The 27,679-nt window shown below is 39.1% G+C and overlaps 2 protein-coding genes and 1 long non-coding RNA gene across 6 annotated transcripts in view; 1 reads left to right on the top strand and 2 right to left on the bottom strand.

Moving 5' to 3' along the window:
- The first annotated feature begins 77 nt into the window (after positions 1 to 77).
- Positions 78 to 22,877, top strand: nfkb2 (nuclear factor of kappa light polypeptide gene enhancer in B-cells 2 (p49/p100)). 3 transcript variants are annotated; one of them, XM_020626602.3, is made up of 24 exons: positions 78 to 181; positions 1,794 to 1,903; positions 6,785 to 6,824; positions 9,225 to 9,300; positions 10,717 to 10,757; positions 11,492 to 11,590; positions 12,599 to 12,750; positions 13,482 to 13,594; positions 14,041 to 14,199; positions 14,531 to 14,635; positions 15,245 to 15,333; positions 15,443 to 15,581; positions 15,909 to 16,049; positions 17,000 to 17,197; positions 17,295 to 17,436; positions 17,604 to 17,718; positions 18,446 to 18,653; positions 18,915 to 19,084; positions 19,202 to 19,304; positions 19,517 to 19,701; positions 19,855 to 19,936; positions 20,159 to 20,328; positions 20,564 to 20,675; positions 21,243 to 22,877. In XM_020626602.3, the coding sequence occupies exons 2-24, from the start codon at positions 1,887 to 1,889 to the stop codon at positions 21,311 to 21,313; spliced, it is 2,727 nt and encodes a 908-aa protein (XP_020482258.2). In that variant the 5' UTR covers positions 78 to 181; positions 1,794 to 1,886; the 3' UTR covers positions 21,314 to 22,877. The 3 variants fall into 3 exon arrangements, with proteins under 3 accessions (XP_020482258.2, XP_065815899.1, XP_065815900.1); XM_065959827.1 differs by lacking the exons at positions 78 to 181; positions 1,794 to 1,903 and adding an exon at positions 4,054 to 4,172; XM_065959828.1 differs by lacking the exons at positions 78 to 181; positions 1,794 to 1,903 and adding an exon at positions 6,429 to 6,580.
- LOC109976561 (uncharacterized) lies at positions 5,771 to 11,009 on the bottom strand. Its single transcript, XR_002277267.3, has 3 exons — positions 10,671 to 11,009; positions 6,908 to 6,983; positions 5,771 to 6,341 (listed from the first exon to the last, which is right to left on the bottom strand). It is a non-coding gene; the product is annotated as an uncharacterized lncRNA (long non-coding RNA).
- The window catches only part of psda (pleckstrin and Sec7 domain containing a), a 62,526-nt gene continuing 56,975 nt past the window's right edge, over positions 22,129 to 27,679 (bottom strand). For both annotated transcript variants that reach the window (XM_029275600.2, XM_065959826.1), the window contains exon 19: positions 22,129 to 27,448. In XM_029275600.2, the coding sequence (XP_029131433.1) occupies positions 27,134 to 27,448 (315 nt within the window). In that variant the 3' untranslated portion in view covers positions 22,129 to 27,133. The remainder of the gene's footprint in view (positions 27,449 to 27,679) is intronic.

Genomic DNA, 27,679 nt, shown 5'->3' with positions numbered 1-27,679 from the left:
AGAAAAATCATGTAAGACGAGAAATTAATGTCGTAAATATATTTTCCCTTCTAGATACTTTATTTTGAAATTAGTATCAGGAAGTTGCCTGAGGTGCTCTGCTGCTGGTGTAGCATACACCACTGTTGCAGTTTAATGCTTTTCGTGGTAACATAAAGACGGACAGGACTGCAGAAGACAGGTAAAAACACACCTTTAAACTTTTTTCCCCCGTGTATTGTAACGTAAACTTATCAAGAATCAGTACTAAAGAGCAGCTGGAGAGATTAAACACAGAGTGAAATCTTGTTATGTAAACATGCTGAACGTGTTCATGCTAATGTCAGGGTAAAATACTTTAAAGAGTAAAAACAAGGTCACATTTTATCCTCAACAGACCTGAATGTCACTTCATTTTATTTTCTGTCAGCATTTTTAAAAGTTTAAATTGATATCATGTGTTTACTTGGTGAACGTCCTTAACATTTAGGCTATATTACAGTAAAAATCCAACCCATGCATTAAAAGTTTGTCTAGCAGGAGCTCTAGCTTTTTAAAAAGTGTGTATGCAGGTTAAAGTTTGGCTGCAGGAGGAGAAACTGTGTCTTTTAGAGTAACGTGAGGAAATCAATTGCTGTTGATGAGATTGTGTAACTTAAGAGGAAAATTACTGAGGCGACTCACGGTTGTAAGACTTCAAGAATAATGAGCCATTCAAAGTTTTTCTTTCGCTTCATTTTCAGCTTTTGTGCCATTTCTTAGATAAAGCTATTTTCATGTGATTAGAGCTCATTGTCTGTTTATTATCTTCTTTCATAAATAATGTTTTCTTCCTCAACCAGGTTCAATAAGTGGATCTAGCTTGTTTTCAATAAGCCACAGTTACCAAGTACTTCATTACAGTACATGAAATCACTTTAAATAGTTTTAACGACAAAATGACAAAATACTTATCTATGCAGTTACAGTTTAACTTGTTGTTGTGTTTTATAAGATAAGATAAGATAATCCTTCATTTCTCCCACAATGGGGAAATTTACAATCTGAGATTATTATTTATCTGAGAGAATAATAAATAAACTGCGTGATTTGAATGATTTACTTCAAGATCTCTTTTGTCCTTGAGAACAGTGCAGGTTAAATTCACTTGCAAGCTGTTTCTGGAGAGTTGGTGCTCTCCCTGACTGTTTTTCTTTTTAGATTTTAGTTGCATCTTATGGTCATCATGGTATATTAAATTCCTTCTGTCCTCAAAGAGATGGATATGTATGGTTATTGTCTTTTATGAGTACCTGTTGTTGTCTAAGAAAACTCTTCCACTTCAGGGTCAGGGTCGAGTGTTACCCACAGAATATAAATTATTTTTCTGCCGAGGATGAGTCCTTTTTTTTTTTTTTTTTTTTTTTTCCTTGGTCGATGCCTGAGTGTTATCATTAGTTTATGTTTTGATGTTATGTTCTGCTGGTTTTGATCTATTGATATTTTAATAATGTAGCTGGCTTTAGAGCTAACAATGACAAACAAGTTGAGTCCTCTCTGAAGCAGGAGTGTGGTCAGGATATTTTAGTTCTTCTGATATAGCTAAGCTAACAGTTTCCCCCCTGCCTCCGGTCTTCATGCTAAAGATTGTTCCTCTAACAGATTCAGCAGTTTGTTGTTTGTTGAGGCTGGCTGGAAATCAAGGATTGTCCCCAAATGATCACAGAGCAGGAGGAGCAGAAGTGGAAATTCCCACTGATGTTTTTAGATACAATATGATCGCACACAGACTTTGGGCTGTGATCAGTGATTCGTTCTTGATCTGGCATCTGCAGGGAAATCCCAGAGGGAGGAAGAACAAATCAACCTCCTCCTGCAGGGAGCTGAACCTTCATCATCACGGTCATCATCAGTGAGTCTGCTCAGTCATGGCGGGAGCTCTCAGGTACGTGTTTTATTCATGCATTACATGAGGGCATAAATCAGAGTGTTGAGAGCTCTGCTTCGTGTCTGCTGACATTTATGATTTGCTGGTTTTGATTTTTGTAAAAACTCCTTGAAACTTGGTTGAAAGTCTTTGAAACGTCTGGGTATCTAACTGTAGTGAAACATTTAGGGTGTTTAATGAATTGATCATATTAGTTCCAGTAAATGAAATTGTTTGTACTCCAGCACACGATGATCATTAAGATAAGAGTGTTCTTCTAGCTTTATGTCAACAGTTTGTCCATCCCAGTCCATGAACATGGTTTCAACATCTGGTGAAAAGGCTCAAAACTAGAAAACTGAGGCTGCACACTGTCAGGGTGCCCTAATAACTGGCCGTGTCATTTCTAAAGGCGCTTGTTTGTGAGCCATCATGGTCAGATTTCAGTTATCAATAAGCTACTTTGTGGAGTTTTGGCGTGAACAAAAGTTTGGATCAGCGCTGGCTGAGAAGAGTTCATAGTTGTTCATAATACACGGTGAACTCTGACCTCCACCTCAGCGGCAAGGAAGTGTGGACAGCAGGAAACGAGGAACACAAAGGAGAAATCCTTCCTTCGTATTATCCCATATGCTCTTTTGTAAAGCATCTCGAGATAACTGTTGATTGATTCATAGTGACTTTAAACCTCATGGCAGCTAAATATCCCTGCACAGGCACACGATCCTCAGCTGTAAGCGTTAAGAAAACATTTAGCCAGATCTGTTGTTTTCTGAGTTTTAGTCAACAAACCTAGCAGATGAAGTTTTTTGATGTGAGGGCAGTTGTCATATTGCAAATGTTTTTTTTTAATATTGATTGTCTGATGACTATTTTTGCATTTGACAGTTTTTCCTGTGAATGATTTGGAAAGTCTGCTTCTCGTGGCATTCATAGTCCTGTATGACTTCAGCTTCTGTCTTTGTTAAGAACTTTTGGTTTTGCTCACTGAGGCTTCTACCAGGTATTAATGACCGTGATGCTTTTAGGAAGGTCCCAGACTCTCAGTGCACATGGATTAATATGACTGTAAATACAAAGTTAGCAGAGGACCATTTTCATGTGTTTTCACTGACAGATGTAAGGTTTTGATATGTTTAATATGTTTGTTAGTTACGTTGGTTAAGACCATTACAAAGGGGCTCATAGAATCAAACATAACAAAGCAGCACGACATGTATCGTGAATATTAAGAAAAGTAAAGTGTGACCTAGTGTGCTGCTTTATGAGACTCCACCTTAAACATGCAACACATTCACAGTGTTAAATATGTCCGGTTAAATATCATTTCTAATATGTTTATGCCTTAAACACATTTGTAGAAGGCTGCAGTGCATTCTGGGTTTTGCGATGTGTGTGCCAAACTGCATGAGTTTAGTAGTTGTGCATCTTGACCAGAGTCATATTTGGCAGTGTATGAATATTGTTTGTTGTTTTTAATGAAGGGAAAACTCAAAACAGATTGGACTATGGTAACAAGAAAACTTAGGATACTGGATTTTAATTTTAAAGCACTTGATATACTGATTACCTTCAACATTCAAATGGAGTTTCAACATCCGTAAACTTTTTTCTAAAATCAATTTGCCTGCAACAGCTTCCAGCAAAGGTCTTGTTACTCCCTCAAAGTACTCTGTAATTCGCCTTTCATCTAAGGGACTGATTTGTCCCTAAAATAGCAGCCTTCAAACGTCCACTTTAAGACATGTAAGGAGTCTGCCAAAGCTTGTAATACAGTATTTCCTTCTTTGTTGAAACAAGGTAACAGATTGATTTGGTCCTTCATTCATATTGACAAAGGAGGAAGTTAAGGTGAAGAGATGTTTCATCACTCAGAGAACAGGTTAAGAGAATCATTGACCAACCCATTTCAGAGAAATAGAAAAGTAAAATCACCTAAGTGGATTCCTGCAGAGGTCAGGGGTCACACAGAAAATACCCCAAAACACAAACATCCCCATCTGGTTTTCTCTCCTCTGACTGACACGCTCTCACTGAACCTGCTGCGGGTTTATGCTTATGAGCGTTTTGTCTGCTTGGATGCAATTGGCTGCTGTCAAACATGGGGGTGTCCCTCTGCTGGGTTGAAGTTTGGGGAAGGAGACTATTTAGATCAGATTTGAGTCACAGTCTGCAGTTAGGTGGATTATTCTAGTTGTAGAGCTGAGGAGAGACAGGAAGTCAAAGTTACAAACCAGACACCATCAAAGAGAGAAGAGGCTCGAGGTCTGAGTGCATGAATCTTCAGGTTTGTTTGCTGGTTTTGTTCACGGTTCTGTCCTTCAGCTCTCCTGCACTTTGTTGAGTGTTTGTTTAGCTTTTTGCTCCCTGTGTTATCTATATTGTATGTATTTTGTTTGAGTTTTATTTGATGTTCTTTATCATCAATGGTAAAAAAAAAAAAATTGGGCAGCTGCTTACGGACGGAACGAAGTTTATCGAACCGTATCACAGAGTAGCTCTCCTGAATACATAAACATTTTTATCCTGGAGCAAAAAAAAAAAAAAAGTAACTTTCTTTTGTTAATGACTTGAAACCAGGAATGCAACCACAATGTTGTGACAACTATAGACCAATATTTGAACATTACAGCATTCACCATATCCACCTGCCATCATCTTAAGAACATATCAAGATTCAAATATTAAGTTTCACCTGGATTTAGAGATTTTTAGAAACAGGCTATAAAGACGTCTTTTAGTACCTCTGTAGAAGGAAGATCAGCTGCAGTTTATCTTCTGTACATGGACAATATTCTGGATGTGCACATGAGATATGGAAAATGTGGAAGATACCTTTCAATATTTAATAACCTAAGAGTCTGAAGCTTTCCCGGCAAATCTCTTTGAGGCTGTACTCTGCTACTTGTTGGTAAGAGCTAAATGCTAACTGATTAGCTGTGATGTTTTCTCTGTTAACTATCTGAGTGCAGTGTATTTGGAAGCTAACATAATTTAGGTCACTTGCAGTACAAGGTAATGCAGAAGTTGATTGATAATTTGTTATTTCTACACGTATTTGGTCATAAAGCAATGTTTTGGACACAATTGGAGTTATAATGTGGATTTTACATGAAACATTTTCTGTTTGTCACCATCCTTCATTAAATATGGTAAAACAGAGATTATTGAGTCTCTGGCCCATAAGTCTGTGACATTACTGTTTTGTGTCCAGATACAAACTGGCTGTCAAGTGGACATGGGTGCCTTTAAAGTAGTGGCCCTATCAGAAGAGAGAGTATGATAGAGGTTTCAGTAACAAGTTAATTCAAATCAGAAAAGGTTGAAAAACTAAACATACAATGATACCAATGATTGAACTTCAGAGATGGCTATTCCAAAGAATAACCCACAAACTGATTATTCAGATGACAAAAAGTCAAAACTATCAGTGAGGACACGGTTTAGATCTCAAGAAGCACCATTTGTGTCTTTGAAGAAATCACCACTCCAATTATTAACATTTTAAATGTGAAAATGTTGACCTGATAATGGCTCTAGATATTAAGTCAAAGGATCAAATAAATGATGAACATTCATCCTGAGGGGAATGTACTGTGTGTCTCAGAGGTAAAGCGGGTTGTCCTCCAGTTTCCATTTGCAGTTCAGTCCCAGCTTCTGTAGTTTTTATTTTTATTTTTTATTTTTTTAGAAATTTAGAAAAAGAAACTGAATACCAAATGACTCACAAAGGCATGGATAGACAAAGTAACCGATGGGTCGCTTGTCAGTTTGCAGAGCGGCCTCTGTCGTTAATGTGTTTGTGTGTGTGTGTGTGTGTGTGTGTGGATGAATGAATGTGACATGAAAGGCTTTGAGTGGTCAGAAAACTGGAAAATCACGACATAAATACAGTTTATTTTTATTTACATATTTAAAATGTAATCACAACCCTCCCACAGTCAGTATTAACCATTATTGGACTGAAAGACAGGAAGACTTTAACATCCAAAAAGCAAACCTTCTATTGTGGATATGAATGAAAAAATACTGATTTTTTTTTTTTTACCGTTTTCAACACAACAACTGTAAATAAAAATCTATACATTGTTTATGCTAAGCTAAGCTAACAAGCTAGTGGCTGTAGATCCAAATGTAGAGATATGAATGTTATTCATCATAATAAGATTCATTTAAAAACCTTATTTTAGGAATCTGCCTTGTTTTAACAGAGCGATGAACACAGAAATGAACATCAAGGTAAAAGGTTGTGGGGAAATGGGGCAAATATATTTCCTGGAGCATTGACACAAATCACTTCAGCAGAGCAGAACAACTTCCTTGTCTTTTCGTTTTTTCAGGTCTTTAAAGAACAGCAGCAACAGTAGTGTGACATCATCAGCTGTAACCCCGCCCCTCTCAGTGCTGATCTGGAATTCTGGGGGTTTTCCTCCGCCTGGCCACTTCCAGGAAGTGACTGCAAACAGAGCAGAAGGAGGGGAGGGGGGTAAAACGGCACAGAGACACAGACGAAGGCAGAGAGGGAGGGAGGGTAAAAAAAAAAAAAAAGAGAGAGTAAAATAGAGAGGCTGTATTTGAGTGTCTCTATCGTCATGCGAAAGTGAAACTGCTGCAGATTTTATTCCGTCATTTAGTTTGTTTATTTTTTGTTTCCTTGTTCTGCGTGTCACGACTTTGACTCTTCAACATTGACAGGTGAGGGGATTTGAAGTGACTCAGGTCAGACAGTTATCAACAACATCCTGTACTTTGTGGTTTCCTTTCTGTGTGTGCATGTGTGTGTGTGTTTGTGTGTGTGTGTGTGTGCATGTTAGTTTGTCTGTGTGCGTGCATGTGTGTTTGAACTCTCTTCATCAGGTTTAAAGCTTTTAACCATTTGTTTGTTTGTTTGTGTTGCAGGATGACTGAAGCTCAGTACATCAACGTCTACGAGAATGATGTGAGTCCTTTTTTGATTTACACATTCATACTGGCAGGTCAGATCAGCAGGAGCTGTTTTCTTCTCAGTGACATGATACTCACCCTTTCAGCTTATTGATTGGTTCATAGACTGCAGATTTCCCTTTGAATGCAGAATTGATCCAGATTCTGCACAAGACTGAGAAAAAAGTTAAATATTTTAGATCTCTAGGTTTTTGGTTTATTTCCCTGCAAAACTAATAATTCTATAGAAAAAGAAGAACATGCTGTAATTTGATATTGAACATTAATGTTGGCTCTTCAGTAGGGACAAGCAGCGAGTCCGTTTACGAGACTATAAAAGCAGAAAGCAGCTCCTGTTGGCCTCAGAATCTTACACATCCCTTAAATATTATAAAATGCTTTCAGAAAAAAATCCACCTTCTTCAGAAGAAGGCGTCAAAATGATTTAGAGAGAACTGTTTTGACTTTCCTGATTTGAATCTGAACTTGTGTGTGTTTAAAAAAAAACAACCTGTTTCTGTCTTCCTGATACTTTACTTGTGAATTTAACTTTTACTGCTGACTTTTACTCTGTGTTTAAATGTGTAGGACTCTAGGTATAAGACAAAAATAAACTATTAAGTAAATAGAGACCACCAAAAGATAGCGGCATAAAAAACATGCAAATAAACAAAACTGAAAATTAAACAGTATCATAGAAGGATTGAATGACTTAACAGAGGAAATAACCTCAGCAATAACTGTAAAGTTTAAAATAGTTTGAAATTTACCAACAGACTCTGAATACTCAGCTTCCTCTATTTCCTTCATTTTCTGTTTTGATTTTGAAAGGCAAACATGTAAATAAGCATTTACATGAAAAGAAAAAAATCTAAGCAAATTTACACATGATGTGAAAATACGAAAACAACAGACAGTAAAACAGACTTAAAGAAATAAAACAAAGAAAGCAATCAGTGCCATATTTATCCCTATCATTTAAACCCCGCTGTCTTACATCATTTCACCATCTCATTGTTTCCCCTCCTCATTAAAAAACACAATGTTAGCACTTCATATTAGAGCCCAGTTAAAGGTAATAGTGTGAAAATAAAGAGCTGATACATATAATAATAATAACATGTAATCACCAATGTAATAACTAGGTAATGGCTTGATAATATCTATGTGTTTATCTGGGTAATATGTCACTGAAATGTGGTAATAATGACCCAACGTCTAAAGGAGAAGGAAAAGAAATGTCCCATGTTAAACTATTTGTTAAAGTACGGTAATACTTTGGTAACATGCAAACAAAAACAAGGTTAAATCGGTGCAATAACTGTATTCAAAAATAGTGTAATGCTCATATTAATATTGTAATACTGTGATAATAATGAGGTAATACATGTTGATGTTTTCACAGTTTTAAAGGCTTCTATCAGTGTTTTCCTTATTATTGTCCTTAGATGTTTGGGCCATTATTACCAAGTTAAAGACATTGTTATTTTCAAGCCATTACCTTGTTATTACTTTGGTAATTACAACCATTAAGGCATATTTTAACACCAAATAACTCCCCAACACCACACTAGAACAGGCGCAGACGACCCTCACCCCTCTCACCATCTCTCACACCCTCTCTGTTTGTTTCATTTCTAAATCTACAATAATGTTTTTATACTAAAAAGAGTCTAAATGTCAGTATGAGATCTCTCTGGTGCAGCAGTGTGATGTGCTTCACAGTCGTACTTTGTTGCTTGTTTGAGTGTTTAATGAGAGTTATAACTCTTCGAGTCTCAGATATAAAGCAGGACTAAATCTCTTTAAAGTTGGCCTTCTCTTCAGATCTTTTAAATGTAGACATTTGAGCTCAATTGTTGCACATTTTCTTAACATGCATCTAATAAGCCGGGTTTGCCTTTAGGGTCATTGGACACAGGGGTTTCAAGCTGTTTCTGCACCAGAGAGAGATCATTTCTAAATCAATGCACACTGGTTTTCTTCTGTGTTTCATTGTTTTCTTATTTCTTAGATAGAAAAATGCACAAAGATCACAACAGAGTCCTGAGTCTCTCACTCACCCCTTTATTTTCATCTTATTATAATATTATTATTACCGTGTTGTAATGTAAAGTGCTTCCATCACAGTTTAAAAACAATTCAACAACAGCCAAAAAGCCAAATGGAAAAAAACAGAATAACTTTAAATAAGATCATGTCTGATCATTAACTGAAGAAATGATTCATATCATCATTGAAATGAGCAAATAATTATTTGATACCGGATATCAGATATGCTTTATTTAAAAACTCATAATGAAAAAGAAGAACGACTAGACAACAGTGATTTTTGAAAGATTACGTTTTTGTTTTCGGGACTTGAATCTTCTGCTACATGCTTGAGATTCTGAATAGAGTTTTCTTTTTTTTTCAGCTGCATGTGAACCTGATGCAGTACGACTACATTCCTCCAGTGGACATAAAGACAGAACCCTACATACCTGAGACAGGTACAGGAACACAGACACTTCTTATTGTAGACACTCAGCTGCTGTCAGTACTCATGACTATGTTCAGTACTTAGTTGGAAAACCTGTCATTCATAAAAATGGAAATGATCCTGCACATTTAAATATATTTACATAACATAAACCTGTAGACTTTATGAATCTCTTGTTTGTGCCTAAAACGCGATCCTCTGCTTTTCAGAACCTTTCTTGAGTTGATCATCTTCCAATAGGAAAGTTGGCAGTTTAAATTCCAATATCAACACGCTTTTTTGAGGATATAAAAACATGATTCACACTTTGAAATGACATGGATGCATTCTTGAAAAGTGCCTGTTAGTATGTGGAGGCCATTACTACAGTTAGGTTATGAGATGTTTAGCTTGATTGTCAAATTAATCAGATCTTTAATTTGTAAAATAAAAACGTAATGGAGGCACTTGCTTTTACTCTTCTCCTACAAGTGTGTCTACTGCTGCATTTATAGAACCTCTTCTTTAAGATATTGTAACATACGCTGGAACTTAAACTTCATCATTATTTTCAGAACCTCCTGTTACTTTCCATGTTCTTATAAGTGTCTTACTTTCATCTCGTTTGCTCTTGGAGACAAGATTTCAGCCTTTTACAGCCTCAATGTCAATCCCCTTTTTTGCACTTGGAACAAATGTTCCTGTTTTTGACGGAGTTAACAAAACAACTCATCCTGGTAACTTTTCTAAAAGAAATTAGTCTCTACAACATTTTAGAACTTCCATGGGCCATAAATATCTAGATGCACAAGTCATAGAGTATTCGACTACTCATGGACCTGTTTATTCAAGACAAGAATCACTTAAGATGTCTACTGTCTACTGGGAATTGTCTTAGGGAATTCCCTTCCCTTTATTACGGGCACATATAGCAGATGCGTCAAAGGTCCTGTCCAGACTCACACTAAGTATTTAATTTTATGTTCAGTTTCCTCAGTATCAAGTCAAAAAAAGAGAGTACAGGACCTCATGACACCTTGAAATGTATTTTATCGTATGCTTACCTGGAAACAAATATTGAGACATGACAGACCCTCTTACCAGAAGCAAGAAAATGTGACCTATGATTTCATGAATGTACTCATAAAAGGCTCGCACCTGAACTTTTTAGTATTCTGCTTTCACATAATAACAGAACTTCTATTGTCCTCAAACCGTAACCAAACAAGACTTCCGAAGTTAGAGCAACACTTACTTAGCAGAACTTACATGTGGGGGAAATACCTTGATGAACCTTTTTTACTAGGAGTGGAAAAATCCTTAGCCTCATAAAATAAGTGAAAGTGGATGATCAAATCTAGAAATCTTTAAAACCACACATCGTTAGGCAGGCGTACTCACAGTGTATGTGTTGACATTAACTAAAACTTTCTTGTCTGGGTTTCAGCTCACGGTCCTTACATCCAAATCATTGAGGAACCAAAGCAGGTGAGACCATTCTTTTAGTTCCTGAAAGAAACATTCACATTGACAATGGAAGCATAAATATGTGTCGACTGTTACCCTAAATTTACACACCCTTAGACACGCACGCACACGCGCACACGCACATACGCACACGCGCACACACACACACACACACAGTGGTGTTTCCCCCCTTCTGGTCGATCCGCATGTTACTGTAACAGCCACTTCCTTTAATCCAGGGTTTTCCCAACAGTCATATCACCACATGGGACTGAGCTGGTGAGCTCAAACAGGCTGCCTGCAGGAAGTCAGGGAGTTTTTGTGCAGCTTAATGTCACCTGACTACAGAGAGTGACTGTCTTCATGCAAATCAATGAGTTATGTTATGAGGAGGAGGAGGAAGAACCAGGGTTACGAAATCAGTGGATGTACAAAGTACATTTTCAAATGACACAAACCGATTGTTTCAGCAGCCGACTCCACCTGTATTCCTACCCATCAAGTAAACATCTTATGGGGACTCACATGGAAAAAAAAAGATTTAATATGAAGACAGTATCCCAAGAGTGCTCGTATGAATAAAAATAGGTTTGAATAACTAGATAACAGAGTCGATGCAGAGTTTTATTTGCAGATCAGTATCAGTTTGTATCATCAGGAACAAAAAGAACGTAATAAAAATCGAGGATTTGGCAATAAAAAAATGTCATGACACAAAGACATGATGAACTAACTGTAAATCTGCTTGTTCCCAGAGGGGCTTTCGTTTCCGTTATGAGTGTGAAGGTCCCTCCCATGGCGGGCTCCCAGGGGCCTCAAGTGAGAAGAACAGGAGAACCTACCCAACAGTGAAGGTGGGTAACACACACATGTAAACACTGTCTATAAAGAAAAATGAGTTGAGACAAGATTCAAACAGAAGGGTAACTGTTACAGAGTCAATGCTGAATAGAACAGAAAAAGTGAAAATGAAGATGCTTTCCACGTTTCCTGTATTTATCTCAGGCTGTACTCATACCCATCCCACAAAGCAGCTATAAAAAATACTTAACAGAATGATTTTTAATTATATGTGAAATTACAAAAGGAATAGAAAACAGATTAGTGAGCTAAACCAACCTTAGGAAAAGTGTGGGCTTAATTTTCCGGACTTAAATGACGTGTTTTCATGCTACCCAAGTAGAGATAATAACTCATTATCATTCATGGATGAATAATGACGTGAAAACAGAAAGAAAATCAATCAACACTGCTACAGTGTGCAAAAATATTACGCTAATAATCGATAGCACACACACTCGTAAAATGTATAAATGATACAAAGACTGATATATATTTGAGAGAGATTGTACGTTAGATAGCAAAAAACAAAATTGTGTGAAACAGGAAGCTAATCATTCATGTGTTTTGTTCTCTTGTCCTGGGGGGGTTGGGTTCAGTTCAGGAGAAAGCCACACATATACTTCATTAAGATAAAAAGCTACAGCCAGCATATATTTTATTGGCTATCCTTCATCAGGAAAAGAGAAGGAAGGAGATAAATGTGTGTATACAGTAATACACATAACTGCATGAAAACAAATCACACAGAGCTGAATGGATGTAAATCACCGTCTATTAATGCATGGAAGTGACCAATCCAAAAGAAAGATTCAATCCAGAAGGACCCCCCTCTCTCTCTTTTAATTTAAATGATCTCTTTTCTCATTCTTCTTCTATCTTTACTTTATTTTCTTCTCCTCTTTTTTATTGTGACAGAATATTTTTAAACTGTGACAGAATATTTTTAAACTGTGACAGAATATTTTTAAACTGCACTAAATGATCTGAATACTTCCTCCACCACTTTCACATGTTTTCAGATTAATAACTATGTGGGTCACGCCCGGGTGGAGGTCCAGTTGGTGACCCACTCCGATCCTCCTCGGGTTCATGCTCACAGTCTGGTTGGACGTCACTGCACTGAGAACGGCATCTGCACGCTGGACATCGGCCCCAACGACCTCACTGCCTCGTAAGTATCAAATCTGCTGCAGCAGTCTAAACGTTTGGAAAGAAGCAGCAAACTGCAGCAGGATCCTAAAGCTCTAAAGATACAGTTACAAGAAGTTAGGGAGGAAAGTTTTCATGAGCATGACACAAATAAATGAAAGCTTTCTTAAAAGTTAATTATCTAACATTTAAAAACACTCACAAGAAATATTTCTTCAAGTCCAACCTCTATAGTGGCTCTTTTTTGTAATTTTTGAATGAAAGTTGGTTAAGCTGGTTATCATAATGTGTCTGAAACAGCTGAGACAGAGTGTTAATTCAGCGCAGTGTAGGTTATTTTAAGAGGAATTAATTTTTTATAGATCTTTTTTTAAAACTTACAGTTAAGTTTATTTAGTATAGTGCAAAATAACATACTTCTTTGGGTCCATTCATGTGAAGTGTACTGTTTAGAATATATAGATATAAATGTGAGGTAATAATTAAGTATTAAAGTAAATAAAGCCACAGCAGATGGCTGGTAATCTTCCTGTTAAATGGAAGTTTTTTTGCCACTGTTACAAAGTGACTGGTTCATCTGTGCATGAATGACGAGTCACATAAAATGATTTCACAAACAGTGAGACCGAAAAAAAAAAAAGATCAAACGTCATGTAATATTTCAAACTGATTGTTTTACAGTATATGAATTTAAACAATGGTATGTCTTGAATGCATCATGTGAAGTTTGATCTGTGATGTCACTTCCTGTAGCTTCAGTAACCTGGGGATCCTCCATGTGACAAAGAAAGGGGTGGTGGAGGTCCTGAGCAGGAGGCTGAGAGAGGAGCGAAGGAGACAGAAAGGAGCTCACAGTCTCCTCACAGGTAAGCTCACCTCACCTGCTGGTCCTGCACATTGTTATTGCAGAGAAAATTCATATTTCCCCTTTTTTAGAATAGGATTTAAAAAGACATTTTAGGTATGATTGAGTCAAATTATTTTAAGGATTATTAGTATTCAACACATTTTCCGACCATCTCTCCTCAAATGTTTTTGTTTTTACTGCTCTGTGAGTAGAAAAGTCTGCCGTGCCTTCAATTGCATGGGAATCAATAACATTTAATTTTCCAGTCCGCGGAATGAATAAAACTTGTGATACACGCTCTAATACCTTAAAGTTCAGATACAAACATGGGAGCATGAACGCCTCAATTTGACGTGATAAATCATTATTCAGACCTAGTCCGAGGCCTGGAGTCTTCCTTTATAGACATAACTAAACATTCCCAACTGTTCTTCATGTTTCATCCTGCTGTCTGCTCCCCTGCAGATGCGGAGGAGAGCTCCTTCCTGAAGGAGGCCAAGGACCTGGGGAAGGTGATGGACCTGAATATCGTCAGGTTAAAGTTCACCGCCTACCTGCAGGACAGCAACGGAGGTTTCACCAGAGCGCTAAAACCTGTCGTCTCCAACCCCATCTACGACAGCAGTGAGTCTAAACACCTGGAAATGTCAAATCTTTACAGCTGATGAGAAAGATGAACTGGTTTAAACTACTCAAAGCATCAAAGCTACTGTTGCTGTAGCTTTGTTCTTCAGCTAAGGACTGTTTCCAGGTCACATGATGGCATTTAAAAAAAGAAAACTACTTTGAGCTCAAGATGGGGGAATTGGATGGAAGCGTAAGCTGGTCCAAAGCACTCCAATGCCATCTTTTTGACACCTTTGTTACAGCGAATGAACTGGACAAAAAAAAAACCAAGGGACTCATTTCAGATATCAACCAATCATCAACAATCTGTTCTGTGTTTCACCTGCAGAATCACCCAACGCCTCCAACCTGAAAATCTCTCGGATGGATAAGACGTGTGGCTCGGTGCTCGGAGGAGACGAGATCTTCCTGCTGTGTGACAAAGTCCAGAAAGGTCAGAACTTTTTATGTAATAATATCTTTCAATGAGACTCTGTTTACCAATAATGATCGATATAATAAGTAATTATATCTAGATTTAGAAAATTAAAAAAACTGTCAAGATGAGGGGAGCAGGGGATTTTTTATTATCTGGATGATCAGTAATAACCTCACATGAGGAATTGAAAGATCTCTAGCTCTGTAATGTACACATTTATGTTTGTTTATGTTGATCGTTTATCCTTGAATGATTCAGGGAGATGATATAATTTATGATAAACTGTTTAAGATTGTTTGAGTGTCAATTAAACGCACAGATGTGTGGTCTGTGGTTTTAACTTGTAAAGTGATTTTAGTTTGTTTGAGGGGCATTTTGAAGAGTTTTACATCAAATTAAATTATGGCATGTTGTTTTTTAAATCAGTATACTTGTGACAAGTAAATGACACACCTTCCCGGCCTTGTGATTTACCATCAAGAAGGATTTAACACATTGTGTCTGTGGCATGTTGATTTTGGAGTAAATTCAAGCTTTAAACTGGTGTTGAAAGAACTTATTGATTTTAATTTTACACTGAAACTGGAGAAGTATCCCATCATGCCCCTGTGCTGCACATTACAGATGACATAGAGATACGTTTTTATGAGGAGGACGATGAGGGAAGCTGGGAGGCCTACGGTGACTTCTCACCCACAGATGTTCACAAACAGGTACAGATTAAGTGTGTGTGTGTGCGTGAGTCTGTTAGTTGTTTGTCTTATCAGTGTTTATCTCATACAGACAATCAAAGTGTTTATCCTCTCTCCTCTCTCTCTTTAGTACGCCATCGTATTCAAAACCCCGCCGTATCACATTGCAGAGATCGAGCGGCCCGTCACCGTCTTCCTGCAACTGAAGAGGAAAAAGGCTGGAGACAGCAGCGACCCGAAACCGTTCACCTACATACCACAGGTTCAAGGTCAGCCACCGCACTGGGAAACATCCCTGCATCTTATTAACAGAGGGAACCGTTGCACTAAAAGTTATTTTATGAGGTTGAACCTGTACATTCCCATGAAGACTCTGAGGAAGATGTATGTTTGGTGTTTAAGGTCACAGATATTTGGGGTTTCCCTCGGTGGAAAAGCTTGACTTGCAGTGAGTTTCGGTGCTCACCTACTCACTCAGTTGTTTGTCAGGCACCAGAAAGGGAAAAATGAAAGAAATGTACAAAACACTTTTGAATTACTTTTAAATGTCATCCTTTCATCTCCTCTTTACACTCTCCGCGTTTGATCTCTTTCAGACAAAGAGGAGGTGCTGAGAAAGAAGCAGAAACCGCTGCCTCACTGTGAGACTGGCTCCTGGAGTGGAGGAGGTGGAGGAAGAGGGGGAGGGGCTGGAGGATATGGAGGAGGAGCAGGAGGAGGAGGAGGAGGAGGGGGAGGTACGGATATTGCCGTCAACCTTTCTTTTTCAATACAAAGTATACAAGCCTTAGGATGTTTTTTTTATATATATATCTGAACACTGAATTCACACTTCACTTGCTTTGGGTCTACTGTCAACAGTTTGGCTTTAGCTGGTTACACTGCTGGGCTCATGTTTTCGTTTCTTCCGTTACTTTGTATCATGATTTGTCTGCTCGGTATAGTTCTTCCTCCTCTTAAGCTTTAACGTATAGGGATAATGCCTCAGCTGCCTGGGATCTTGCTTTAGCTCATTGGGATCACTTCTTTGGATCGTGCTTTATCTGCTTGGCATCATGCCGAAGCGGTCCTGTATCATGCTTCAACTGCTCGATTCCGTACTTCAGCTGCCGTTTTTGAAATTCCTTCATTTAATATTTTATGCCTTTATTGTAAAGAAGGACAGTGGATTGAGTAGGTAACATGGATGGAAACCCAGGCAGCCCACATCGAGGACTAAAGCCTCTGTACCTGCGGACGCACGCTTTTACCAATAGGCTATCTGGTGCCCCATCCCTCAGCTGGCTTGAATCTTTTTTTAAAGATTTATTTTTGGTCTTTTTGTGCCTTTAATGTAGAGATAGGAAAGTGGATAGAGTCGGAAATCAGGGAGAGAGAGAGAGAGAGAGTGGGGCATGACATGCAGGAAAGGAGCCACAGGTCAGATTCGAACCCGGGCCGCCCGCTTGGAAGACTGTAGCCTCCATAAATGGGGCGCGCGCACTAACCACTGCGCCACCAGCGCCCCTTGAATCATTTTTTCATTTGAAATCATTCTTTCCTTTTTTCAATCCTGTTTAAAATCTTGAAAGTTAGACTTTTGCAATCAAGTGTCAAGCTTCATCTGTTTGGAATCAGGGGTTTTTTGTTAGAGAAGACAAAAACTAAGCAATCTCAGAGTGTACTGTGTACTCTGTTTCTTCTGCAGTATTCCAGTTCAGTCAACAAATGAATGGAGCAGGAGGAGGAGGTGGAGGAGGTTTCTTCACCTGTGGCTTCACAGGCTTTGGAGGAGGAGCTCAGATGTCAGGCTCCACCCCTCAGACAGGTGTTACCCAGCAACAGACAACCAGACAGACAGGAGGACAGACTGGTTCACCACTACAACAGCAACTGTTTCAGATAGGTAAAGATTATGCTATGAACATTAAAGAAACAAAACCCTGCTCGTGTTGTAGGCCAAAGCTGTAATTAATCCTTAAAAACTCTGCTTGTGTTTCCAGCTGCAGCCCTCCACAGCAGAGCCTCACAGAGTGCCAGACAGACCGCTGCTGCCCTACTACAGTACTGCAGCACCGGAGACGCCCGGGTCCTTTTAGCAATCCAGAAACACCTCTGTGGCGTCCAAGATGGCAACGGAGACACGTGTGTTGTTGTTTTTTTTTTTTTACCTGACTTAGATTACACCATAACAAGAATGATTCATATCAAAGAGATGGACCTGTTTTTTATTTGAATTTCTCTCTTGTTTTTCTTTTTACCATTGCAAAGTTTGTTTGAAGCGTGATGTAATGGTAATTGTTTTCCCACAGTCCATTGCACCTGGCCATCATCCACCAGCAGACAGGAGTGATTCAGCAATTGATCCACACTCTGCTCAGCAGCCAGCAGCAAAACACCCTCAACACAGCCAACCACCTCCGACAGGTAGCTGACTTTTAGATAACCTTCTGACCTGTAACACGTTACTTGACCCCAACTAACCCAAATACATCCTCTTACTAAAACATACACCCTCCAACAAGTAGCTTACTCCTTCTAACTCACTTCAACAGGTGGATAGTTCCTAGCTATGGCTTCTCTCAACATAAGATCTAGTATATGTGATGCATCTATTCTACCAAAATTACACATTAACTCCAAAACAAACCCAGTCACCACAACAACACAGTTATAAATTAAAATAAGAAGGATACCACTATAGAGCAAACTACCTCCGATGGGTATATAACTACTTGATAACACCTGAATTAGAAAGTTTAACACATTCAATTACTCCAACAGATAGCTTACTTATTCATCGAGTGTAGCCTACAAGAGTCCAGGCTAAACACCAGTAGCTTAACCTAGATAACCCCTCAAAACTAAGCTAATTACCTCAGATAGTTTATTAACTCATTGCTAACTCACCTAGCAAATGTAGCATAACAATAAAGTTAACTATTTTCACAGGCTCTCAACAAACTGCTAACTAGCTGTTAGTGGAGTCATCTTTAGCGAATTCCAATTGGCCACAATGTAGCTAAAAATATAAATACGACCAACTTCAGCAGCCAGATGAAGAAACAAGTACAGTGTTTCTACTATGACTCCCTCAGTCCTGGGTCACTTCTAGAAAAGGGTTCACCTTGTCTCTCTTTTGTCTACCTTGCAGACTCCTCTCCACCTGGCGGTGATTACCAGGCAGGTGAAGGTGGTGGAGGTGTTGTTGAGGGCAGGTGCCGACCCCAGCCTGGTGGACAAAGATGGCCGTAATCCTCTCCACCTGGCAGCGCTGGCCGGAGACCAAAACACACTTCGCCCCCTGCTTGCTCACCTAGGAGAACGCCACACCAACCTGGTGAACACGCCTGACTACCACGGTGAGAGAATGACCATGATCCTGGTGTTGACGTGTTGTTAGACATCCTGTCTTCACTTTAAGTCATCCATGCGCATTGATTGTGACTTTAAACTAGGCAGACATATCGGTATACTATTTAACGCTAATTCATCGTAAGAAATGGGATACAAAGATATTATTATGAAGATCAAACATGAACTTAAGGGTCTTTGCAGACTGCCATGGTGGTTTGGCTAATCAGTAAACTAACTTGCATGTTTCCTGTTTTTGACTGTCTCAGGTCTTCATCCTCTCCACCTGGCGGTGAGGAGGGAAGGTGAGCGCTGCCTCCGTCTGCTTGTGGAGGGTGGAGCCAAAATCAACGCTCCTGAACAGAAAAGTGGAAACACTGCCCTCCACCTGGCTGTCAGAGAAAACCAGTTCAAGGTGGCCTGCACTCTCATCACAGAGGTAAAACACACACACACACACACGCACACGCACAGAGGGAGAGAGAGAAACATTACCTGTGCACCCCTCCCATCAGTGACATCACAGTATAACCCTCTGTGTTTGTGTTGTTGACAGCTGAAGGCGGATGTTAACGCATGCACATTTGGAGGAAACACGCCTCTTCACATGGCTGCCAGTCTAGGATCTCCGACCCTCTGCTCCATGCTCATTGCTGCAGGTCAGAAACACTGATTTATCTTCAGGCTTTTTGCCTTTATTTGATAGGACAAGCTGAAGATAGACATGTGGGGAGGGAGAGTGTTGGATGATGATTCACAAGATGCACAGGACCTGGAATTGAGCCTGCAACCAGTGTGATAAGAGCTGTAACATCTGTATATGGGGAAGACACATAATTGCAACAGAGAATAAATAAAGGCTTTTTTGCAGGCGCTGATAAGAGCGTAGAGAATGATGAGCCGCTCCACATCAGCTCCTCTTCAGACGAAGAGCATGACGAAGATGAACCAATTAGAGAGGAGGTCAAAGGAAGAGAAGCTGCCTCGCAGCCAATCAACCCTCGCAAGAGACCTTCAGGAGGACACACCCCTCTGGACCTCGCTAGATGCCAAAAGGTAAATTACTTATCTTTCAAAATAAAAGTAGAGGACATTGTAATACTATAATGATCGATTTGAACTGTACACAAAAATGTTTAACTGTAGGTATAGTTCAACCTGGAGGAGCTTTTCCTGTCCTTTCCTCACCTCCTTGTCTCCTCTCCTCAGGTGAGGAACCTCTTGAGCTCCAGACAGAGTCCAAAACCAAGTCGTCACAGCAGTAAGAAGATGAAACCGAGCAGCAGTGAAGGTTTGTTATTTACAGATGAAACCAAAAATGATCACCTGAAGAAGACTTTTTGTGGCATTTGAACAAGTGTGCGGGCTTATCTTCCACATTTACTGTCTCGACTCAGCTAATGACATTACAAACCCTGCGTTAAAAGGTGCTAGCTTTGTGTCAAACTAATGAGGGGAACATAAGCTGAGAAATGATGTCAGAGGTAAAATAACAGACCTGTTGACATTGCAGAGGTCGAGGCTTCGGGGCTGGACGACGAGACTCTATCCCGGCTCGTGGATGTGTTGAGTATCGGAGACGTTTCGTGGATGAAACTGGCGGAGAAACTGGGGATGATGACGCTGACTCACCTGTACCTGGACAGTCAGGCACCGTGCCAACAACTGCTGCAGCACTACAAGGTAACACAACCACTAAGACTTACACGCTGCTTCAGACTGAGCGAAACAAAGTGGTGTGAAAAAGATGTTTAAAACACACACAAAAGGGAGAGTTTTTTTCTGAGTGACGATCCGCCGCCAGCACCGAGGGGCACACTGATTGAAATGTAGTGTTTCTTCTGATTGACAGCAGTGTGTCTCTGACGCCTCTGATGACTGTGTGTGTGTGTGTTTGTGTGTTTGTGTTTGTGTCCAGCTGGGTGGAGGTCCAGTCGACGGTCTGGTGGATGCTCTTCAGTCCCTCGGTCTGACAGAAGGAGTACGACTGCTGAGAAACAAAGAGCTACAAGATGACAAACACAGCACAGGTATGATTCAATAATACAATGAACAACTTGTTCAGAGAGAAACATTAAGAGTTTACATGTAGAGTGATTTGAACCTATTGGTTTGTATTATTTTGTCATTAAGAGTCAGTTAACTTGTTATTTACCTTAAGAATTAATTATTGAAGAGTTTTATTGTGCATTAGATTTAACAATGAATAATGTTTGGTAACTAAAGTATTTAAAGTAACTGTTTATATGATTATATCTTAATTCAATTTTACATTAATATAAAAAAGTTTAGATTTAATAATTTGCCATAAAAAAAGTTACAATAAGCACTCAATAATGACTAATAAGCAGCCAGTACACAACGAGTGATCATGCTTGTAAGAAACTAGTTAATGGAGAATATTGAGAGCTTCATTTAAATAATAATTGTATCCAAAATTGTCACTTTGAATGAAAACATTTTATATATAACATTTTGTTACTATAAAGTTAGTTACTAAAATTCTCTTTAGGGATTTTCATCTAAAATCCAAAGGGACAATATGTTCAGATTCACACAGACACAGACAGTTTACTGATGTGTTTCTATCCAATCAGAGGCCAAGGTTGACAGCGGCTTTGGCAGTCAGCCAATGGAAGATGAGGAGTCACCTGTGACCAATCAGTGAGGAGCTGGAAATACATGCATCTTGAGCAGCTTCAGGAAATTCATCTCACTCTGCAGGAACTTCCCAAAACTGCGCTTCAATGGAAAGACTAGGAGGAAGATCCCTGCTGGAGGTCTGAATCCTTTTTCAGTCCAATCAGACTCTGACATTTGTTTTCCTGCAGAGGAGACGAGTTACTGCCTTCAAGAAGGACACAAAGATTTTAAAGTCATAGCAGGAAGAACTAGTCTTGTATCAACATAAGAATAAAGATTAGTAGAACATTATATGACACCAAATAGTTTTAAAGACAATGTGTCAACTTTATCGTGGAGTGATTTGTTTCTTTTAATTTTCTTAAAATCATCCTTTTTATTTGTTTACAGTTTTAAACTTTGTTGCATTTTAAAAATGTAAAAGTCGTGTTTGTTACAGTTTCTTTCTTCTTGGGGTTTTGTGATGTCCTACGGGCGACTTGCAATCCTGGAGTTTCACCAAACACCTTAAAAGTCTTTACTTTCACTATCCAGGACAAACTTTTAACAATAGGCTGCAGAGATTTTTACAACATCATTTTTATTCTCATGAACATTTAATAAGACAGCGACAAGTAGAGGAGTGACTGTGGAGGAGCATTGCATGCAAATCTGTGATGTGTGTTCACATGTTGTGACCTGAACAGCGGATTTGCTTCTTTCATCTTGTAGGAAACCTAGGTTTCCGATTTTTTTCTCTGATCTTGAACGCAGCAAGTCTCAGCTGTGTCAGTGTGAGCATTGACATCGTCAGAGCAGGTAAACAAAGGTTCAGATGTTACTGACATGTACGTTTGCATGTTTTTATCAATTATACTAAACGACTCGCTTAATTTTCCCTCCAATAAAAAAAATCTATATTTTTTGGAAGCCATCTGGTGTTAGGAAGAAAAAGTTTTCAAATGTAATGAATGACAGAAATAATTAAAACAAAGTTAAAGTTTAGGCATTTTAAGTCATACTATGAAGAATAGATTATTTGAAGTATTCTGACTTAAAAACTCCCAAAAATAAAGTGCAAATTAAGAAATGCTAAGACGTACACAAACATTGAAACAATTTGATGACTTTTATTTATGTCAAATGAAAATATATTCATTTAGAACTAGGACTTGTCAAAATTGACAAAAGACTAAATTATTATGATCGAGTAACTTTGTTTTTCTTCGCCTTAATATGATGCAGACGTCCTTTCTCCTGATATGTAAATTTGCTCTGTACTGTAGTAGAAAGAGAGAGCGGGCTGTTGAACATGTTGAGATTGTGCCAGGTGTTTCGTCATCATGGATTCATTCTTTCCGTTATTTCAGAGCAGACATGTTGTGCTTTGTGTGGAAAAGTTTCACTCTTAGATTGACAACGTTTGAGTGGAGTCTGGTGGAATCCAGCAGAGGCTGTCTGTGTGAATACTAATACTGTGTATTTGTGTGGTTTCTCTTTTTTTAACCGAACAGCCTGAAAATAAAAACGTTTAATCAGCATTTATTGAGACGCAAATGCTGCACTGTTGAGGTTTCTGTAACTTTGAATAAAAATGACTCTCAAACCTTTTTTTTTTTAAATGTATTTTTTTATTTTTGCCTCTAAGCCTTCTGAACATGTTAGTTTTTCACTAAGACCAAAACCTCACAGGATGTGGACAGTATGTACAGCTATCAATCGGCCAGCCGGCGGGAAACATTAAGACCGCAACAAAACTGGAAGGAAAAAAAATACTTTCACAGAAACTAGATTCAGCTTTCGTCGTTGATCAGGAAATAACAAACAGAATAAATAAATTGGAGGATTCAACCCCCGTGTGGAGGTTGATCATCTGCTTCACTCTAAAACATCTAAACAAAAGTGCCCTAATATGTAGCAACTAGCTAGGCTTTCAGCCCAACTACAATATGGCTTCTCAAAGTGAACTTGTACATATATTTACAAGGTTTGGACACAGACAAAGAGCTGAAAGCGGCCAAGGTCATCCTATGCTGCTTTACATTGCACAGTGCAACAAATACACCCAAAATACACAAGTGTTACTGGATATCTGAGGAGTAAATAGGACCCAGCGGGGGTCAAACAGCATAGCGGGGGCATAAATACAACCTCTGCTGTCTGGAAGCGTCTCAGCAGCAGCTCATTCCTCCTTAATAAAACCAGCATGTCGATGCTCGTCTGAGGGTGTCTAAAAAAGAAGAGGCTGAAGGACAGACCAGGCCAGACGTATCAAAGGTATTTGTTGAACAGGTGGACTTTTTGTGATCGGATCTTAAGAAATTGAGCCAATGAAACGAGACATTTGGATTTAAACAGGAGACACAAGAGACATTGAAAATCAGCAACAACAGAGACAATTCAAAACCAAAGTATTGGACTGGGATTCACACAAAGATCATTTCACACTGACAACCTCATGACTGACTATAGGGTCAAGTCCAGGGTTTGATTAAGTGAATGGATTTCTCTGAGATGGTAACTGACAATTTTAGGTCCTTTGAAAACAAAACAGTCAGATTACTTTGATGGAGTTTCTTCGACTCTACATCTTAAAGGACACAATACAGAGGATTAGCTGATTGTCGCTGTCAATGGCTCCCATATCTCTACAATGAGCTTCCAGTATGTTAAAAAGAAAACACTTTGGGTTAAAATCAACAACATCATACATGACTCCAACTGCCCAAACAGGGATGAGGACATTGAAGTTTGCACGTGTGACCAAGGAGAGTAGCTCAGACTTGTATCCCCCATCTCTACATGATGAAACAGATTCAATCCAAAACAAGACATCAATCACATGTAGGGGGAGTCTTATGGTCATTTCCATGATGGCTCTGACCTCCATGACGGTGTCTCTGTCTTAAGTCTGATGGAGTTGATTTGGATCATGTTGGACGGTGAGGATGTTCCTGAAATGTGTTAGGTGTTGATTTTAAAGCCAAACAACTCTGCAAATATTCTGTTTTTTGGGGGGTTAAAGCCAAAGCTCACAACAGACTGAGATCAGGTCATGTTGTAAGACAGAGTGTAGAGAAATTGAGGGGGTTATGTGATGGATTTCTACTGGCAAAACGTAAACAACCCTGCTTAGTTTCAGTTCTCTTCGTACCTTTGAAATTAGTAGTTTGAAGTTTCTTACATCCTCATGGAGTTAACATTTTAAAGTCAAAAGAAATCCAAAAAGACAAACTTCTGCTTTTCCTCTGAGAGTTTAGTGTTCCCTGTTCTGCAGGAATCTACCAAACAAAAACAATTCCTGGAGATAATCAGTCCGGCTTCAGTGAGCTTCCACCACTCCATGAGGAGCTCTCTTTTGTTGTTCCCAAACTGGAAACGATCATAAATTCACTTCTTATGAGTGCAAAAATTCAATTAAAAAAAATCTTCATCCCTTCAGAGACCAAGTGTTCAAGATTTCCTTTAGTGGTTTCAGGAAATCTGAAAACAGATTATTGGTTGGGGTTTAATTTCAGACTCTGAGTTTCTGATATCAAACCGAAAGATCTGAGCAGTTCATTTCAAATAATGCAAAATTATTATCAAAGACATATTGATGTTAAAGCACTGCCAGGTGTTCATTTTTGGAAGTATTAAAATTCTACAACATTTGGGTGTGAATAAACATAAAAAAAATTCAGGGTACTAAAGAAACAACACCCGTCTTCTCTCTGCTGCCCCCTGGTCACCATTTCCTGTCATTACATGATTCTCCAGGAAATATGAGCATCTCCTGCGTAACATTATGATTCATGCTGCAGTTACATAACTAAAGGAAAATCCAAGAAGACTTTTTTTATACACCTACTCGACTGCATTTCAGGGAAACCTTATTTACCAACATGATTAAGATCATTAATATCAATTCAGTTTGAAATATTTCAATCAGAATAGTTTACATTACTTTGAAATGGGACATTCTGAATATGTGTGTACTGAATGCAGGGCATGTATTATTATTTTTAAAATATGGATTTCTATATTGTGGTTAAACTTTTTGAAAACCTAAACAAGAAGAGAGTTTTTTGTGTCACCAAAAGGCGTAGGTGAAAATGCAACCTAGTACTCTGGTGACACCTGGTGGCAGCTAGAGGTAACGTCATGTTGAGAACTTCACCCAAGTTCAAACAGCAATAACAGGACACTTTTACAGGATCCCACTTTACCCAGTTGTTAATTTTTTGAACCACATGGGTGACAAGCATTGTCTGATGATGAGCTGCCAATCAACAAACAAACGAGATAATTTCAGCAAGATACATAAACTTTAAATAACATGAAATCTTTTGATACATGTCCTCCTTGTAAGGTCAATCACGAGGAATATGAAAATAAAGTGGACGGATTCAAACATTATTTAGTTTCCAGCATGACTTTCAGCACAAACAAAAAACCTCTGGAAGTTCATGAATGACAAAACTACTGAGTGAGCAGAAAAGGTCTGATGGGGATTTTATGGCTTTGGGTTGAAAAAAAAAAAAAAACAAGAACATATGCGAGAGCTCTGTTACAAAGCAAGAGTCATGACAGATGTTAGTAGGATCCTGAATAGGGTTTCCTACTTCAGGAACTGAACCTGGATTCTGCTCTAAACAAGAAAGCAGAGGAAAAGATGGATCGTTAAGAACCATCATCAAAAAGTTAGTGGGAGTGTATTAGAGTCAAGTACTCTGCCAAGATATAGATTTCAGTTTGAATTAGCATCCTTCGCTCACTCAGTAGTTCACAGTCACTAACAATCCTCTGTACAGCCTGTTTGTTCCAGCACAACTCAGAGAGGGAAGAAAAAAACATGAATAAGACAGCTGCAGACACACTATGATCAACCTCCATCCAGCATGTTCACTATTTACACACCGCGAAGTACACATCAAGTGCTAATGCAGTTCTTCCTTTCTGTGTACAATACTCTCCTCTTAGTAGCACATACACCCCCCCCACACACACACACATACATACATACAATATACAAGCACACACACACACATACAATATACAAACACACACACACACATACACACATATATATATAAACACAGGTACAAGCACTCTGTCAGTGAAGTGTGTAGGAGGTTTTGTTCCTGTTGCCTATGTGACGCATCATTACAGCCTCTGTCTGTTATTCTGTTTGTTCATTTAGCCGGGGGAGTCCTGACTTCAGAGACTACCCCTTGCCCCCCTCCCTTATTTTGATCACCACAGCAACAGTCCCTCATACTCTGTCCGTTATATGTGGTCGGCATGGCAACCTGCTCCCCCGTTAGTCGCTATGAGGAGCAGAGCGATGGCTGTGCAGGAGGTCAGTGTTTGTCGCTCTGATAGAAAAAAAAAATAAAAGTACCTACAAACTCGATTCTGTCTCAGCTAAACGATGGCTGCATGAAGCTGAAGGATAACACAGGACTCAGCTCAAAAACAAATGCTTCCAGAGAGTCCCTGAAATAAAAGAAGTGATGGGAAATAATACTTTCTCTCTGAAACACGCAGTCTGTTTTCAAAGTTTGACCTGCTGCGTTTCATGGTTGGATGAAAAATAAACTTTAACAGCTGATTGATAGTTTTCAGATAAAACTTAATCTTATTAGTGCTTTCTGAAATAAATGCAACACTGATCTGTTCAATGGTCCTCCTTCAAGAAGAGTGTTTTTTTTCTCCCATTGACCTCGAATGTCTCAGCTTGGCTCCGGAGGAAAATACCCTCAACCAACCATTACTGAGTGAGGTTTAACTGAAAAGGTTTAAAGGAGGATGTCGGCCTGCTAACCGTGACGCTTCATGCTCGTCTCCAGCATCAAACTTTTTAAAAATGATTCGACTTGCTGCCTTACGGAGCTGCTTCCTGTTTGCTGCTCTGTTTCTGCACCTCAAACTGCTGGTTGTTTTCACCGCCGTTCTTCTTGCTTGCCTCTTTAGTGCTGCCGCTGCTCTTGGAGGACGTGGATGTGACTTTTAAGCTTTTTGACGTCTTGGTACCGCGAGTCTTCTCCTTGTTGGCGACATCCTGAGGAAGCGTGGGGCTGGAGTGCGCCCTCTGCAGGCCACCATCATCAAACAGCCGTGACTCGAAGGCTGACAGGTCCTCGTCGCCACTCGACAACTTGGCCCGAAGCAACATGGCATATGTACCATACCGAGTTTTCTGTAACAGTTGACAGAGACAGAGATAATGATGCAAACATCGGGATTGAATTTACTTTCAATGGAGGAGCAACCTCCAGTGTAAAAAAAAAAGAAACCAATAGGGCGCTGGATAGCCTAGTGGTTATGTCGCGTGACCCCCCCACTCTCTCCTCCCAACATTTCCTGTCCCTCTTCAGCTGTACTATCTAATGAAGGCAAAAATGGCGAAAAAAATTAATTAATGCGTTCA

This window comes from Labrus bergylta, chromosome 10, assembly GCF_963930695.1.
Source record: "Labrus bergylta chromosome 10, fLabBer1.1, whole genome shotgun sequence".
NCBI classification, from domain to species: domain Eukaryota; kingdom Metazoa; phylum Chordata; class Actinopteri; order Labriformes; family Labridae; genus Labrus; species Labrus bergylta.
Note: the sequence above shows the minus strand (reverse complement) of the source record. Positions and strands in the feature narration are given on the sequence as shown.

What these genes read in the sequence shown, in the direction of transcription:
- nfkb2 (XM_020626602.3), top strand. An exon ending in CCCAACGACCTCACTGCCTC is followed by an intron (nt 12,751 to 13,481) that starts GTAAGTATCAAA and finishes CACTTCCTGTAG; the next exon opens with CTTCAGTAACCTGGGGATCC. An exon ending in CCACAGATGTTCACAAACAG is followed by an intron (nt 15,334 to 15,442) that starts GTACAGATTAAG and finishes CTCTCTCTTTAG; the next exon opens with TACGCCATCGTATTCAAAAC.